The sequence below is a fragment of the Rhinolophus ferrumequinum genome, chromosome 10 (assembly GCF_004115265.2).
Source record: "Rhinolophus ferrumequinum isolate MPI-CBG mRhiFer1 chromosome 10, mRhiFer1_v1.p, whole genome shotgun sequence".
Classification (NCBI taxonomy): Eukaryota; Metazoa; Chordata; class Mammalia; order Chiroptera; family Rhinolophidae; genus Rhinolophus; species Rhinolophus ferrumequinum.
The window spans coordinates 55,375,836-55,392,920 of NC_046293.1; the positions used below are offsets into that span (position 1 = coordinate 55,375,836).

General features: G+C 44.3%; 1 protein-coding gene across 3 annotated transcripts; it reads left to right on the forward strand.

Moving 5' to 3' along the window:
- The first annotated feature begins 1,143 nt into the window (after positions 1–1,143).
- On the forward strand, positions 1,144–16,803 carry RAB5B (RAB5B, member RAS oncogene family). 3 transcript variants are annotated; one of them, XM_033116779.1, is made up of 7 exons: positions 1,147–1,274; positions 10,426–10,544; positions 11,361–11,623; positions 12,707–12,858; positions 13,116–13,238; positions 13,793–13,886; positions 14,216–16,803. In XM_033116779.1, exons 3-7 carry the CDS (start codon positions 11,461–11,463, stop codon positions 14,329–14,331), a joined length of 648 nt encoding a protein of 215 aa, XP_032972670.1. In that variant the 5' UTR covers positions 1,147–1,274; positions 10,426–10,544; positions 11,361–11,460; the 3' UTR covers positions 14,332–16,803. The 3 variants fall into 3 exon arrangements, with proteins under 3 accessions (XP_032972671.1, XP_032972670.1, XP_032972669.1); XM_033116780.1 differs by lacking the exon at positions 10,426–10,544 and having other exon boundaries at positions 1,144–1,274; XM_033116778.1 differs by lacking the exons at positions 1,147–1,274; positions 10,426–10,544 and adding an exon at positions 1,342–1,475.
- Positions 16,804–17,085: the final 282 nt, after the last annotated feature.

Here is a 17,085-nt window from a genome sequence, read left to right on the forward strand (position 1 = left end):
TGAAAGAATGGTGAGAGAACATGAATGTGTATATAATTGGTTACAGACCCCCACTTCTCATCTGTCTGTGCAGGGCTACCCACCCCACCCCATTTTGGCTTTTATGATGCGATTGGGATAGTGCCTACGATGGGCAAAAGTAAGAATTGTTGCCCGATTTTACATCTGGAGAAACAAGCCTTTGTATTTCCTACTTCTTTCCCCACAAACCTGCATCTCCTCCTGCCCCCAACATACACACATACCACATACACATTCGTACACTCAAGGTGGCAGTTAGGGAATTTCATTGTTAGGAAGGGCTTGGGAACAGCAATATGGTTGGAAGTGGACTCCATGAGAATTTACCTCTACGCTGCATTTCCCAGTAACCTTGTCATTTTTCCTTTTAGTTGCATATCACAAATAGCAAAGTTTTATAAAGATACTTTATTCACCTTTATAATATGATTCATAATACCAATTGTCTGTATGAAAAATTATGAAGGGGCTGAAGCCTCCCCAAGCTGCCGCTTCTTGGAGTTACCATTGTCTCATCCCACAAAAAAACATCTCAGACTGTCCGCGGGCCACCCCAAAATCTACTGTCCTCTTCGGCCCCACTAAAAACCGACTTGAGGGCTACTCAAATTCCCAAGCCCCGGGTCTCTAGAAGAGGTATTTCCTTTTACTCCCGAGCATTGGTCACAGAGGGAGGGGTGCTAGAGTCAGCCCCTGCCAAATCCGGGGGGAGGGGCGAAGGTCAGTAGCGGCCTTCCTAAGGCTTCCTTCAACCCCGCCTTGCCTGCCATTCAAGTTCCGAATTTTCGCAGTACTGGTTGAAGTTTTACTTTGACCCGCCTCCGTCACTCACCTGATTAGATGTTTATGAGTCAAAAGGCGGGGTCATGAGGGTGTCGCGATTTTATTGGTGAATATATACGCTTGTCGGCAGTGTGCCGCCCCCTGTCTCGGGGAACTCGCTCGTCAATGGCTCCTCACCTCGTCCATCTTCAAGGATTCCCTCTCCATATTGGCCTAGGGTCCTGCCTGTCCAATCCCTGGCTTGTTCTCGTTGGTGACAGCGCCGAAAGAGACCCGCCTTTCTCCAGAGGATTGGCGGATCAGTGCACACAGAGCCCACCCTTAATGGTAGGCGGGTAATCGTGCTATTGGCCGGGGCCCCCGCCCCAGGGCGAAGAGGAGGAGGAGGAGGGGCAGGAAGGTTTGGTTGAGCTGCGGCTGTTTGTCTGTTCGACACAGGCTTGGGCCCGACGGGGGAGACGGAGCCCCAGGTACCGGGCTGATGGAGCCCAGAAGGGCAGGGGCGGAGGCGCCCGGGAGAGGAAAGCAGCCTGGCCTGAGAGCAGAGGCGGGTCTGGGCCTCAGCGATGGGGTTTGAGTGGCCCACTGGAGAGGGGAAAAGGGGGCCGGGCCCCGGCAGGCCTAATGGGGGCGCTGAGGAGGGGGCCAGGCGGGCTGGGAGCCCGAAGTTGGTGAGTCCGGGTTCTGCCGGTGGCCAGGCTGGGGGCCTGCGCGCGAGGCCCGGGGCTGGTGTGAGGGCAGGGGCAGGCCTCATTGAGCTGCGCCGAAAGGGAGGAGCTGGGCGAAAGGGCTGGGGCAGCGGGTGAGGTAAGCCCCTCTGCCGGGAGGTGCGGAGGGGTCAGTCCTGACGCCCGGCCCCGAGAGTATCGAGGGCTGGGCTCTCGCTCTCGAGATGTCTAATGGGAAGGGCCCGAGAAGGGTTCTTAGTTGGGTAAGAGGCGTTCTTTTTTCAGGGAAAGTGACTATTATAAAAATAACCAGCCCAGAGCTGAGCTGAGAGAGGGATTTGGGTTCAGTGAGGGAGAACTGAGGCAAACGAAGAAAGCTTCCCTCATCTACAAGGCTCAAATAGTTGGGGAAATGGAAGGAGGGCCTGGTATCAGTTATGGGAGCTTCTGGGAATGCTCAAGGGTGGGCTGGAGGCACTGGGGCTTGGGAGGACCCACTCTTTTGTTTCCATTAGTGTTGAGATGTGGTAACTTGAAGTTTTTTTGGTACACCCAGGGAAGCCAATGAAGACAAAAGCAATTTTTTTTTTCTGTGACTTTTGACTGTCCCAAACTCAGCCTCTATACCTTCCCTTGGCCTCAGCTAGTTTAGGGTGCAGTCTCAGTTTCTCCTTACCAGCCTCAGCTGGTTTAGCGTGCAGTCCTGTGAAAAAGCCAAGAAGTTGGATTAGGGGATGTTCGTTTGTTTTCCCACTTAATAATGTGGTCTATAGTGGATACCATGTCTGACCTAGAAGTGGGGAGTCAGCTATCTCATTATCTGCACTAGAAAGGGGCTTAGGGATTCCCCGGCCACCAAGAAATCTTCTGACCATAGTTGGTAAAACTTTTGTGGGACTGAGACTTGGGTATTTCCCAGGCAGGTAATGGTTAGGTGAAACCAAGCCTGGAAATAGGAGGTGATATCACTGAGGAAGAGATTTAGGGAAGAGGAATTCCATTCCAAAAGGTTGGCATCACCCCTGTTCTTTGTCTGCTTCTCAGGAGCCCATGTTTCTGTGCCATAGCAATAGCAAACAGTAAGGCACTTGGGAAAGGGGGTGAGCAGAGAAAAGGAAGATAGACAGGAGTCCCCTCCTCCCATATGTTTTTAATGGTCTGCTAACCTTCCTAGTCCCCCACAGATTGGAGCTTATTGGATTTTCCCTTATTATTCTTCTTCCTTTTTATACCAATGTAGTTTATAACTACATTTCTTCTTAATTTCAGAAGTAATATGTACATATTTTTCAATATTCAAGCTGTACAGAAGTGTAAAAAGTGTAAATCCTCCTACACATACCTCATTCATTGTATTTCATCCAGAAAGGTCAGAGATAAGAGACAGCAGATCAAAATAATCTTGCTTTGCTTTGGGGGATGTGCCACCAAAAGCAATTCTGTTTTCATTTCGGTTCATTTTCAATTCTGTTCCCAGCAAACTCTAGTCTCTCATTCTTTTCACAGTTTTCCCTTCTGAGATGATAACTCTGTTACTTATTGTGCTCCTTTCACATTTATTTTTGTCCTCTATCAAATTCAGACAAGCACAGTGCTGTACTCTGAGTTATCCCTCACCTTTTTAAACACACATACACCCAGTTGTGCACTGGGTGTCCTAGGAAATGCCCACATATGTGGCCAAAAGTCTTTTTTATGGGCAGGAAATAAACATTAAGGTAAATCATTTTGTTTGGAAGAACTATTGGCATCTGCTAAGATGAGGAATTTGAGACCTCTATCTTCTGGTTCGTGGTCTCTGCATGTTTAGATTCTATGACTGTCCCTTCGTTATCCCAAAAGAAGATGATGGTTCTAAGGGGCCCTTGTGTCTGTCTTTCTGTGAGAAGCTTCCAAGTTTCTCTGGATTTGAAATTGGTTGTCCTCTAAACCTCAGTACAGCTGGGACATTTCATACTACCACCTTATTAATTGAATTTGTCCTTACTGGCTTTAGAAGCCTTCTAATGTGCCCAGCCTTTGTACAGTGCCCTCAGAAACCTCAATTGTTGGCCCCCCAGGAGCTTTTATTTCCTCTTCTGCAAAGCCAGTTCTAGAGAAAATTGTAGGAGTGTATGTTGTTAATCCTTTCTAGATTGCCATTGTCTTTTGCACCTTCCCCTTAATTAAAGCCTACCTTTAAGAAATGATTTGCTCTATATTAAGGCATAAATAACAAATAATCAGTTAAAGTATTAATTCTTCCAGGGGTTTTTGTTTCATAAGAGCAAGCTAAGGAGTGGAATTATCAATATAGAATTTCAAACATAAACCTGGAGTTACAAAAATATATTTGGAGAAGAGGGCTTTCTCATTGCCCATGAAGTCATGGGTTGTTACCTTCTAACTCTTATTTTGCCCAGGAGCAAAGATTGCTCTTCTCTAGTGTTCCCGTTTGTATGCGTCAATATGAATTTGCCTTTGGAGGAGGCATAGAGGAGGAGAAGCAAGTGCATATAGCTCCTATTCCTAAGGCATTTCAGATTGGAAAGTAACCAAAGTGTGAGACAATGAACTTAAAATAAGGAAATGCAACAGCCCTCTAGGAGGAAGGATACCTTAAAACCCCACACAATACACTCCCACTTCCCAAGGGTGTTTTAGGAAAGGTTTAGTCATTGATTGAGCAGTAACTGAGCTGAGGAAAGAGCCATGCAGGTGAGCAAAGTCTGTGCAGATTTCTGGGCCAGGTTGGAGCTTCTGTTTAGGGACAATGGGGACCTTTTCAGAGTGTTCTCAAGCTCTGTGATGATACAGTTGTGTTTTTTTTTTAATTTGTGTTTCTTAAGTTCAGAAATTAATAGAGATAATGACCCAAAGTTTTTTGAACACTTAACGTCAACTGAAAATTCAGGGAACTTTGTATTTAGCCACAGTTGCTTCAGCGTTAGGGTGGGAGGGCCGTATATTGGGTGTGATTAGGCCATCTGAGGCATAGTAACGGGTGACAGGAAAAGCAGTTAGCCCATGTGAGTTGCAACAGTACCTTGTGGGCTGGGTCCTAAGGGGGCCCTCCATCCAAGGGAGATCACAAAGAGGCCAGGGTGAGAATTGGTTCTCTGCAGCCTATTAAAAACATTCCCAAATGGAACTGAATAAGAAGCTCTCCAGATGGCATGAAGGGTGAGGAGTAGATAGAGGAGAGAAGCAGGATTGCTTTGGCCTTAATTTAGGGAGCATTTAATGAGCACCTACTAGTGATCAGCCATTGTGCTCTGCACATAAAAAAGTCACCCTTTTTGAGACGTTCATAGTTTAGCAGAGCAGACAGACACAAACAACTCACATGATGTAATAAATGATGTGATAGGAATACAGTCTTAATACTAGGGATCACAGAGGAAGCAGTGATGAATATTGCTAGGGGGAGAGAATAATTATGCAATTTCACAGAGAAGGTGACATTTGAGCTTGGCCTTAAAAGATACATTAGGAGTTTACTAGGCCGACAAAGTGGGGAAGGGCATTCCAGCCTTTCCTAGGTCAATAATAGAGAGTTGTACTACCATGCTAATAGAGATAAGTATGCTTTTTGCCTCTTAGGGAAATACAAGGGAGAAGGTGGGGGAAGTGACTGGTTGGTTAACATTGGATCAACACAATGAAAGAGCTGAGCCAAATAGTGGAACTCTCAATTAAAGATTTTGGTAATTTGGGGTCTAAACAAAGTTGGAAAGTTGAAGCTATTTACTGGCTTCTGTCCTATGTTACTGAGTAAATCTCTCACATTAATTCCAAGGCCCAAAGAATCCTGCAAAAGTTACCACTTACTTCCCTATCACCTTCCATTACATCGCTTATTTCAACCATCCTGGCAGGGGTTGGTCAAGACCTTCTAGAAAGGCATAATAATGAGTCCTTTTGTCAGAAGGATATGGGACGGGATCCCAGTTCCCAGGGAAGGCTTAGGTCTCCTAACTTGTAGGTCCCAAAGGAAGTGCTTATCTAAACTGAATAGAGAGGTGGAAACTATCTAAGCTCTTGTTCCTGTCCTGGTGTCCTCTTCAGAGTTCAGTTTCTCCTGCTTCCTTAAGTATAGTGGTATAATAGTACCGTGTTTCCCTGAAAATAAGACCTAGACGGACAGTCAGCTCTAATGCATCTTTTGGAGCAAAAATTAATAAAAGACCCAGTCTTATATTACTATAATATAAGCTTGGGTCTTATATAACATAATATAATACCGGGTCTTGTATTAATTTTTGCTCTGAAAGATGCATTAGAGCTGATTGTTCGGCTAGGTCTTATTTTCGGGTAAACACGGTAGCAAGAGAACCTGACCAGGAGTACTTGCTAGAAGGAGATTTGCTCCTAAGCAGCTGTGTGATAGCTATCTGCATGGTAACACTTGGCAAGTTCATTAATTTTATGTGCCTTGGTTTCTTCACCTGTAAAATACAGAGACTGGACAAGATGACCTCTAAACTTACCTCTTATCTGGCAAACAGGCTTTATGGGGCTGACATTTGGGAGTGGGCTAGACTCCAGTGGCTATATACTTGGAACTCCGTCTCTATTGATAAGTGATAGACTTCTGGAGGTCTCATATGTAGTTGGCATAGGGACCACGTGAAAGGGGCTTGAGGAATGGAGTCCTGCTGTAGCTGGGATTGGCAGGCTGAGAAACCTTCCTATTCATACTTGCCTGTGCTGCTGGAAGAGCTGCCCACACTACGGAACTTGCCCCTTCACCTCCCCATTGGGCTGATGTCATGGCTAAGCCTCACATCTTTTAGACGTGTTAATGGTCCCTAGTTAATGGTCATTTGATAAACCATTCTTGTGGAGCTGTACTCCTAAGTGAAGTTAAATCTGATTTGTTCTGTTCTGAACTGAAAGGATTAAAAGAATAACCTCCCCCCGTTTTTTGCCTCAGGTTTGAAGGTAATAATCATCATACCACTTGACTGGTTGACTATGATTTATTATTTGCCTTTGAATGGATCATTTGCCCACTGTCAACTCTTAGCAAAAATCACCACCAGAATAGGGGAGAAATCAATTGAATCTTACACGTATTATTTCATTTCTGTACCCCTGATCTTTTGAGAGTCTAGCTACGAGTATTGCATAAAAAACAATACCCTTATAAACATGTTGGGATTAAAGATCAAGGCACAGAGATGGGCAGCTCATCAATTACTGTGAACAGGAAGGTAGGACATATTGAGGGTGACACATTGGGGTGGGAGGTAGTCTTTTCTAACACAGTAGTTACCAATATCTGATAATCCAAGGTTGCTTAGTAGCAAGAAAGTTTGCTGATCATGTCTGAGCTCTGGCTTGACTTAGCTTCTGGGGTTAGTGACAAGGGCTTTGCAACCCAGAGTGTGTCTGTGACTTTCCTGTTTTCACACTTCCCCAACTCCTACTGTTTTCCCAGGCCTGGAGTGATGTATCTGCCCGTGAGAATTCAGCCCATTCTAACTCCCATGTTTTCATTTTGTGGAGTAGTAATATTGAAGCTTATTGTTCTGCTCTTTGGATCACATGCTTTGAAAATAAGTTGGAAAATCTAATAACTTTGCTGTTGTTTCTTAAAAGTGTAATATACCGTGTTTCCCCGAAAATAAGACCTAACCGGAAAATAAGCCCTAGCATGATTTTTCAGGATGACATCCCCTGAACATAAGCCCTAATGTGCCTTTTGGAGCAAAAATTAATATAAGACCCGGTCTCATTTTCAGGGGAACACAGTATGTATGTCATCTAAAAGAACTTGATCAGCTTATCATCTGCAGTTTTTTTCCTCCTGTGGTGTCATCTGTTTTAAAGTATAAAGTTTTGTGATGGCCTGTCCTCTTTTTGTAGGAAACAATGTATATGAAGTGCCACATAAACGTGTTTTTAGAAGTAATTCATCCTCACAGATGGTGAGAAGCCCTAAGATAAACAATTTTCTTAAATGTACCCAGAACTTTGGAATTGAATTCATATTCTGCTCTTTGCTTTCACCTGTCCCCTCCATTCCAATCCTTATAGATGAGGAAGCTGAGGCTCAGAAACGGAAAAGGAGTGAATAGCCTAAGATCACAGTGGGTTAACTGGCAAAGCAGAGAATAAAACTCAGGTTTGCCCAATTCCAAAGCCCTTACCACTACATGAGAGAGCCTGTTGTCTAGTTTGGCTTCCCATTTTCATAATTGCTCCATAACTTTGGTAGCAGGGTTGGAGAATCCTCTGTCCCCTGGAGAGCTGTACTCAGCCCTCATCTTAATTTCACCTAGGAGTGAAATTAACCATGGCCTGTAGGCTGGCCAGAGAGTAGACTTCCTCCCATCCCTACTAACTCATCTTTCAGTGTCAGCCCTCTCCAAGGCAGTGTTTTTTAAAACTTTTTTGATCACAACTCATATTTTAAAAAAATTTTACATCATAATTCAGTGTGTGTACATACACACACATGAAATATTTTCACAGAGCCCTACCCTTATTATTTGCAGTACACTTATTATTATTTTTTAATATACTGATCAAAGTCACTACTAGCTTACTGCCACAGTTTGAGAAACACTGTTCTAAAGGTTTGAGGATGAAAACAGCTAAAGAACTGACATTGGTTAAGAAGCTAATTAATACTGATTCTTGGAGTACTGGTTCCCAGAACTTTGGATTTCACAGACCGATTAATTTAAATTGGGGCAGTTTTATTTTTCCAAGTAAGAATATTTAAAAAGCTTATCAACACCACTTTTTAAAGCACTTTAAAAAAAAGTTGTTTAGAAAACTATTTTTAAATATTTATTTCCTGTTAAAAAAGAATTATGTAGAATGAAAAAAATCTGAGTCTTCCACATAGCGTTTTCCTCAATCCCATTCTCCTCAGAGGTAACTACTGTTAACAGATGAGTGTGTATCCTTCCATACATTTTTCTATGCAGAATTTTGTTGTATTTTATTTTATAGAAATAGGACCCAACCATGTGTTTTTTTGTACAACTTTTTTTTTCCTTCACAATAGGTTTTAGAGGTTTTCCCATAAAATATATATATTTACCTTTGAGAGAAAATTGATTCTAAGAAAGAAGTTAAAAATCTTGTTATAAAGGAAACTTCCCCTCCCCACCCACTCAGGTTCAAGGCATAGTTTCTCAGTCTAGTTGTGTCGGACACAGCTCCCTGACCTCTGCTGGTATTATGAGCCTTGCCCCCCCCCACACCCCCAGGCAGTCGGTCACCGGTCATCGGTCGGGTCCGCTCATAGTGGCTCACAGCAGCTCTTGCCGGCTGCGGGCCACTCATGGTAGCCCACAACAGCTCACGGCAGCACACAGCAGCACGCGCTGGCTGATGGTAGCCCGTGGCATCACTCAGCAGCCCAGGTCCAGGGAGAGTTGTTCACAATCTTAGCTGTAGAGGGCTCAGCTCACTGGCCCATGTGGGAATTGAACCGGCGACCTACCTGAGCCACAGGGCTGGCCCTGGAAACTCTTAAAATGAATAAATTTAGCTCTATGAAAGACTTTCTATATCATCTTTAATCGTTTCATCATAGACCAGTGAAAACTTCATAACAAAATGGCACATGTGTATCTGGATTCTTAGGACTCACTGGCCTGGGGGACTACAGAATACCCAGTAGGATCAGAGTAATTTGTTCCACTCTTCTATCTTATTCTAGTCTACTTTGGGACTTTTCTGAGTCCTCACTTCTGTCTCATTCCTCTGCTAACTTTCTCTTTATACTTTTGTTTTTTCTCTACCTTTTTCATATCATGGCTGCTTTTTAGGAGTATATAGCTAACAAATACTGAATTATACTTTAGTATACTAAATTGATCTTTCTGTCAATTAGGGATACTAAATAACAATACCTATCTTATTTATTAGCACTATGCTAAATACATCTTTCACTTAATCCTCACAGCCACTCTATGAAGTAGGTATTTTTTCCATTTTATAAAGGTGGAAGGTAAGCATCAGGCAGAGAAATTTTCTTTCATATTAATAATCTCATTTGAGCACTTTATGTCAAATACTTAAGTTCTTTATATGTGTTATCTAACCCTCACAACAACCTTAAAAAGTAGGTGCTCATAAGGCTATTGTCCATTTTACAGATGAGGAAATGGGTGCACAGATAAGATGTAACTTGCCCAAAGTTTCGCAGCTAGTAAGAACTGTAAAATAAACCTAGTCAGTTGGACTCCACATTCCTTGTTCCTCTGCACTGCCTGCCTCCTGTATGCTTTTTCTTTCTTTACTAGGATTGCAGAGATTTTTAACCCTGATTTGACTCCAAAGCAAATTGTATAGTGACAAAACATTTCCCTACATATACCATAGACTATGGTGTTTGTAGAGTCACTAGAATTAACCTTGGAGAAGGGAAAGATTGATTTGAACAAGCAAACTACAACCAAAGCAATGCTTAGGGGTTTTTGTTGTTGTTTTTAATTTTTATTTGGGGAACAGTGTGTTTCTCCAGGACCCATCGGTGCCGAGTCGTTGTCCTTCAGTCTAGTTGTGGAGGGTGCAGCTCAGCTCCAAGTCCAGTCACTGTTTCAACCTTTAGTTGCAGGGTGTGCAGCCCACTATCCCATGTGGGAATTGAACCGGCAACCTTGTTGTTGAGAGTTCGGGCTCTAACCAACTGAGCCATCTGGCTGCCCCTCCAGCACCTCGTTGCCTTCAGTCTAGTTGCAGGGGGTGCAGCTCACTAGCCCATGTAGGTATCGAACCAGCAACCCTGTTGTTCAGAGCTCGCGCTCTAACCAACTGAGCCATCCGGCCGCCCCAAGCAATGCTTAGGTTTTAGAGAGAGGTTTTGCATGCTCTGATCATACTAACTCTACTTTGAATCTCATAATTCCTTTCCCCTCAGAGTCAGGATGATGAAATATATTCAGGTTTGGATGATTAGACATTCCCAAAATCCCAACTTCTCTCTCTCTGTCTCCTCCTCCACCACCAGCTTTCCTAGCCTCTTGGGAGGTAGAAAAGGTCGTTCAGTTTATTCTTTTCATCAAATATTTATTGCTTGAAGACTTACCCCTACACCATCCTCTGGAGACTCCTGCATGTGTTTAGAAGGTACACCTTTTTTCTCTGCCTCTATTTTGGAGGGTTACAGCTGTTAAGCCCATTTAGTGTGGAGGGCAGTCTAATCCCGAGGCACCAGGAAGACAGCTGCAAGTTGACAGCAGGTCAAGCCTATGACTCTTAGACTTGAGAGACTTTCAGATAGAGAGAGGTGGCAGAAGCAAAGTGAAAGACTTACACCAAATGTGGTTAGCTGATTGTGTTTCTCTACTCACTTTTGACCAGAAATGAGAAAGGATAGATTTTCTAGTAATTGGACCCTGGTTAGATTTTCAGGCATGTCAAGAAGAGTGGTCATATATGAAGGATACAGAACCTCTCTACTTTTAGCCCACCTAAGAGTGAATCTCTCATTTTGAAAACTAGACAAAAGAGGGGCGGGGGAAGAAAAAGAACAGCCCCAGGATACCAAGGAAGTACTGGGGATCTAGGGTACTTGGTGTATCTCGGTGTTCTTCAGGCCAACTAAAAGTTGATCAATTTACTATTCTTTAAAGGCCTGGTGGGGAATTAATGAGAGATTAAAAACTTCTCTCAGTTTTCAGTCTCTCCATTTCGGCTTCCTTGGCAGTTTGGGATTTTATATTATGTGGTAGGGCAAACTATTTCAGATGTAATTCTTATTGTTCCCCACTTATACTACTGTCAGCTGCCTGGGACCCTCTCAGTGTATAACCTTTTAATGGTGGATGAATATAAGCGTTAAATCTCATAGGAGCACAGAAACAAAGAGAGTCTATCCTTTGTCTAAAAAGTGATTGTAGCTAAAATGACCTGTGTTTAATTTTACCAATTTTCTTCTTGCAGGACTGTTGAAGCCTGGAAGTCCCCTCCCCTCCCCCCTTCCCCCTTTGCCGCTTTGTGGCATCCCCTTCCCTCTACCCTTTCCCACTCTTATAATCTAGCCATGACTAGCAGAAGCACAGCCAGGCCCAATGGGCAGCCCCAGGCCAGCAAAATATGCCAGTTCAAATTGGTCCTGCTGGGTGAATCTGCAGTGGGGAAATCTAGCCTGGTATTACGTTTTGTCAAAGGGCAGTTCCATGAGTACCAGGAGAGCACCATTGGAGGTAAGTATCTCAGGGAAAGAAGAGATTCAATGCTTAGTATGGCTTTTGAAGGGAGATCTAGGGACCTGACTCTGAAGCTGGCTCTCTTAGCTCCCTGGAATAAAAATTCTTTATAAAATGGGGTCGGGGGGGGCAGCTATAATGCCAAAAAGCAGGTATATATTCATCCTCTAGCTTCCTACAGAAGTTGACCTTTGTGTACCAATAAAAATCACTAATTTTTCGTTTATCTTCCTCCTCCCACTCTCATCTTAATCCCAGTGAAATTCATTTGAGGGTCGGCTTGAGCAGGGTTGGTTTGGAGCAGTGATTCATAATCAGAATCATCTGGGGAGCATTTTCATCCTATGCATGCTTGGGCCCTACCCTAGATTTACTGATTAGTATTGGAGGTTGGGTGAGAATGGCAAAGGTGTAGGCTAGGCATGTGTGTTTGGAAAAGCTCCTTAGATGATTCTGATGCACATATCTGGTAAACCAGGCTGACACTAAATACAAAAGATAAAGGGCATCTGCCTTTCCCACCTTTGCTACCTTCTCCATGCCACTACCCCCAAAATAGGGTGCTAATTCAGTAAAGGATCATTTATGAGAACTGCGATGTTACTACTTGCCCACTTTTACTAGTCATCTTGGAAATGTGTTCTGGGACCAGCAAAAGATTTATGAAAAAGTAGCCAAATAGCATTGATAATGATGGGACCTCCCATCAAGCTTTAAAATCTTCTAATCAATTCTCGATGGGACTTTTATCTGAAGCTTATTATCGCTGTCATTATCTCTTATTCTTCTCTTTTGTTTAGAAGAAGGCTGACTCTGGTAGTTCTATCTTTCTTTCTGCCCCTCATAGTTTATGGTATGTGCCCATTCCTTAGTTAGAGAAACTTCTGGTAGGAAGGACTTAGCCAAGAGCAGTCTTAATTCTGATTCCAGGACCGATATATAGAGAGGAGAATGCTAAACCTTTTCTTGTAGCTGAATAGCCTGGGTTGTGACTGGTCTTAGACTGAGAGTCTCCACTGTGAAGTGGAGTGGCACGTTCCCATTCATCCTCTCACAACTTCTCCATTCTCTCATCCACAGCGGCCTTCCTCACCCAGTCTGTTTGCCTAGATGACACAACAGTCAAGTTTGAGATCTGGGACACAGCTGGGCAGGAGCGATACCACAGCTTGGCCCCCATGTACTACCGAGGTGCCCAAGCTGCCATTGTGGTTTATGACATTACTAATCAGGTAAGAGGGCTGAGAAGGTTATCTTTGTGTTTATTTATAGGAATTACATTAGGTGGGGGAAAGAAATCAGGTTCTTGATATAGTAAAATAAGAATACAGATTATACTTCCAAGTGCTGAGAAGACAGAATAATGAATTATCAGAGATGGGTGGTTTCAGTGAGGGACAGCCGCCTGCAGAGGACTGGGTTTTGAAGGTGACGGGTCTGGATTGGCAGTCATTCCAGCCCACCCATTTTCTTCCTCATATTTTCATAGGAAACCTTCGCCCGAGCGAAGACATGGGTAAAGGAGCTCCAGCGACAGGCCAGTCCTAGCATCGTTATTGCCTTGGCAGGGAACAAAGCTGACCTGGCCAACAAGCGCATGGTGGAGTATGAAGTAAGATGGCCCATAGAGTCCATCCCTAACACACTTGCCCTGTGCTTGGGACCTCTTTTTGTCCAAACCTGCCCTCTCTGGAAACCTCATCTGAGGACATTCGTCATCTCATTTCCCAGTTCTGCACCATGTTAAATACAGCGACACTGTGACCTTTATGACAACCAGGAGATTTTAGAGGAGTCAGAAGAAAATTCTAGAGCAGAGGGGTAGAGAGTATCAGCTGTGGGGGTACCAGTGTGAAAACAGGAAGGAGGGAGCAATTGAAATGAGGTAAGGGACTATTCAAGTGCTAGAACCCAAAGGCCCCCCAACCAGCTTACTGTCTCTCTCGTAATTAAGATTCCTATCTCTGTTGCATTAAGTGGTATAGACGATGAGTTATCCTTGAGGGAGTTGTCACCAGAATATGGGTCCAGGGCCAGCTGGCTCCGAGGGGTAATGAAGGGGAAGGAACCTAGGATATTGCCTAGCTCTGGTGCTATATGGGAGTGGAAAGGCAATACTTGTTCCTACCCTGCGTTCTTAGCCCCGCTACACCCCACCTCTTGCAGGAGGCCCAGGCGTATGCAGATGACAACAGCTTATTGTTTATGGAGACTTCAGCCAAGACAGCTATGAACGTGAATGATCTCTTCCTGGCAATAGGTAAGGTCAGAGCAGCCTGAGGTCTTCCTGTGTTTTTCCCTTACCTCTAGGCAAGATCACTAACCCAAGTCATAACGATAGTTGGGAGTGTCTCCTCTTGTGAAACTTGGGGTATAGAAATACTTGAACTTTTCATTGTGACCTCCATCCTTTAGCTGCAGCTTGAGCCCCCTCATCTTTAATTTAGTTTACAGTGAACCCTCTCCTCTTCAGAACATTCTTTAATGTCTCATATTTCCTCTTTGTCCTACTTCTCCCTCACCCAATAATCTTTTTGGGGGGATGAGTAACATCTGCCATACTTTGTTCCCTTCTCTTTTTATCTCTAGCTAAGAAGTTGCCAAAGAGTGAACCCCAGAATCTGGGGGGTGCAGCAGGCCGAAGCCGAGGTGTGGATCTCCACGAGCAGTCCCAGCAGAACAAGAGCCAGTGTTGTAGCAACTGAGGGGGTGGCTAGCAGCAAACAAGTATGGAGCTAGCACGAGAGCTAAGAAATAACCTCCTTCCCCACCCCTCAGCACACAGCCCCTACGGTAACAGCACACTGAGCCCTGGCTCCCAAGGGCTGCCTCCTGACAGCTCCGTCATGGCACTTTTTAACGCTTCAGCAACCAACACCAGGCAGCTGTTGCCACTGGCCTCCTACCCCTACTCTGGGGCTTGAGGGTCAGGTCCCCCAGGACTTAACCTTCCAAAACAAACTTTCTTCACTTTGTATTATAGGTGCAGGACAGTGACCTACTTATCTTTCCTCCTCCCCATTTTTTCAGAAAACATTTTTTTTGTCTTCTGCCCTTCCCCTTCTGCTTTTGGTCAATCCTTGTTCTTGATCACCTTTCCCTCCTCTCCCCAGGATGGAGAAGGTGGTGAACCCAGGAACTGAGGAAGGAGGTTTCCAGTTCAGTCACAATAAGGGCCCTGGGGAAGGGTAAGGCTCAGAGCAGAAGGGAGTAAGGAAACATTTCCTTTTTGGTTTTCTCATATTTAAAAACACTGTAGTATCCATGAGTTGGTCTTGTGGAGGGTGTTTCTAGGTGGAGTGAGAATGGGAAGGCAAGCTCTCAGGCACCAGGTGGGAGGCGTGTTGTTAGCTAACTGGGCGGAGGGCGGTGGAGGTGGAGGTGCAGTGTCTTCTGTGGCCCTGGAACCCTTCCAAGGCCTAGCTTGCCTTCACCTCCTAGGTAGCTTCTCCCCCTGTAGTGGGGGAGACTCCAGACCCCAGAGTCCTCCAAAGAATCTTCACTGTTTGCCTGCATCTTTGGCTCTGCTGTGATCTAATTGGAGGAGGGACCAGTTTCTGATACCCATCCTCTGATTTATACATATGCATTTTTTTTCTCTCTGGCCTTTAGATGGCCTCAGCCCCAGCCACTATATCCCCCTGCAGTTTGCACTTTAATTGATGGTAGTTCAGTTGGGATACATGTTTTATGGGGGTTTCGATTGATTTACCTGCCCTCTCACCTTTATAATTAAATGGAATCCAAGGTTATATGAGGTTTTGGGAGGTACTGTAGAAAACTACCAGTGGCAGCTACTCAAGCCCAATCTCCACTGCTAACTTCATCCAACTCTGATTCTTAACCTATATTCTTGCCAGTCTAGCTCTGGGTATAGGTTTGCCTTTCCTGCAGAATTAACTGAAGCAAATGGAGAGTGGTCTCAGCACAGGCCATGGTAGGGGGTAAAGAGGAGTCAGGCAAAAGAGAGGAGTTTTCTCTCCTTTCCCAGGGTTCATGTTCAATGTGATCCACCCATTACCATGTCTTTAATATTTCCCTGTAAATAGGTATGATCTTTATTCCCACTGTACAGCCTGTTCTCTCCTACCTCCCCACCTCCCATCAGGCGCTATTTCTTTTCTCCTTTGTTAGTAATTTCAGTGTAGTCCCTCTATACTTGTCCCTGTATCCATCCCCCATGCAACCAGTGGTTTAATCCATATACCACTAGGGGCTCGCACCACAGAGATCTACTTGTGGCCCCCTCATATCATAATACCTGTTCCTGTGGACAGAGAACAACTGGCACTGAAGGTCCCTCACAACTGTCTTATATCACCAGATGCCACTGGTCCTTTCTAAATCTAGCCTCTCTTCACATCCCTCATTAGGTATTTTAGGATGTCTTTGGGAAGCCATCAAGACAAGGGAGAACTCTAAACTCCTTGTTCTAGCCTAGAGTTTTGGGGAAATTAGTGATAGTAAGATAGGAAAGAACTCAGTGACCCAGGATTGGAACCTTTCTGCCCTTTTGGCTTGTAGACTTCCTTCTTCCCCAGAGGAGCTGAGAAATCCATGAAGCTGAGATTCTGAAGGACCCAGCTTAGGTTTTTCCACTTAGGCCTCAATTCCCTTCTTTTTCCAGGGGCAGCCTTAGTTCCCATGGCCCTGAAATACACATACAGTTTCCCTTTCCTTTTCCAGCACCCACTAGCCCCCAACAGTACCCAGTGCATCCTTACAAGTGGAAGAACTAGGATGGCTCTCTTAAGTCTCTTAGAAATGAAGTTCTTCATCTGTGCAGCTCTTCCCGTGGAGCAGGAGTGAAGATGTTTCATTGCCTTGAGGCTGGGAAACCATTTCTCCAGGCTTCTTCTCCCCTCTCCTGCCCCTTAGGAACAGGAATGGCCTTAGCTTCTGGGCCTGTCTGCTGCCTTCCTTCTACTGCCTACCAGCTCTTCTGCTTTCCTTTGAGCTTGGGGATCTTAGTTTCTATTTCCTAGGTCTTCATTTTTTTCTTCTGATGATTTTTTTTTTTTTTTGGGAGGGGGGAGAGGTCCCTCTTTTTTTTTCTTCTAAGAAAGCATTTGCCTTTTTCCCTGTTTCTTCCTCTTCCAACATAACAATCGTGGTAACAGAATGCGACTGCTGATTTACCGATATATTTAATGTAAGTAAAAAAGGAAAAAAAAAAAGAAAAGTGTATTGGAGTGTTGTTTCTTTTTTTTTATTTGTCTGTCAGATACTAGAAATTTGGAAGAAAGGGCACCCAATGATGTTTTATTGAATCAGAAACACACTGTCCCCTGCATCTTGGTGCTTCCTTATTCCGTTTTATCTTGGCTCTAATAGTGAGATAACCCAATTTGGAAAATAGCCCCTTTATTGCTGTTTAATCATTCCTATTCCCCAGGCCACTAGAGAGCTCATCAAATATGACCATAGCTTAATTTTTTCAGGCCCTCTTAACAGAATGT

Bases quoted from the DNA above. Each gene is read 5' to 3' on its own strand.
- RAB5B (XM_033116778.1), top strand. From the start codon at position 1,429: ATGGGGGCGCTGAGGAGGGGGCCAGGCGGGCTGGGAGCCCGAAGTTG. The intron at 12,859-13,115 runs GTAAGAGGGCTG...ATATTTTCATAG, and splicing joins TTTATGACATTACTAATCAG to GAAACCTTCGCCCGAGCGAA. The intron at 13,887-14,215 runs GTAAGGTCAGAG...TTTTATCTCTAG, and splicing joins TGATCTCTTCCTGGCAATAG to CTAAGAAGTTGCCAAAGAGT.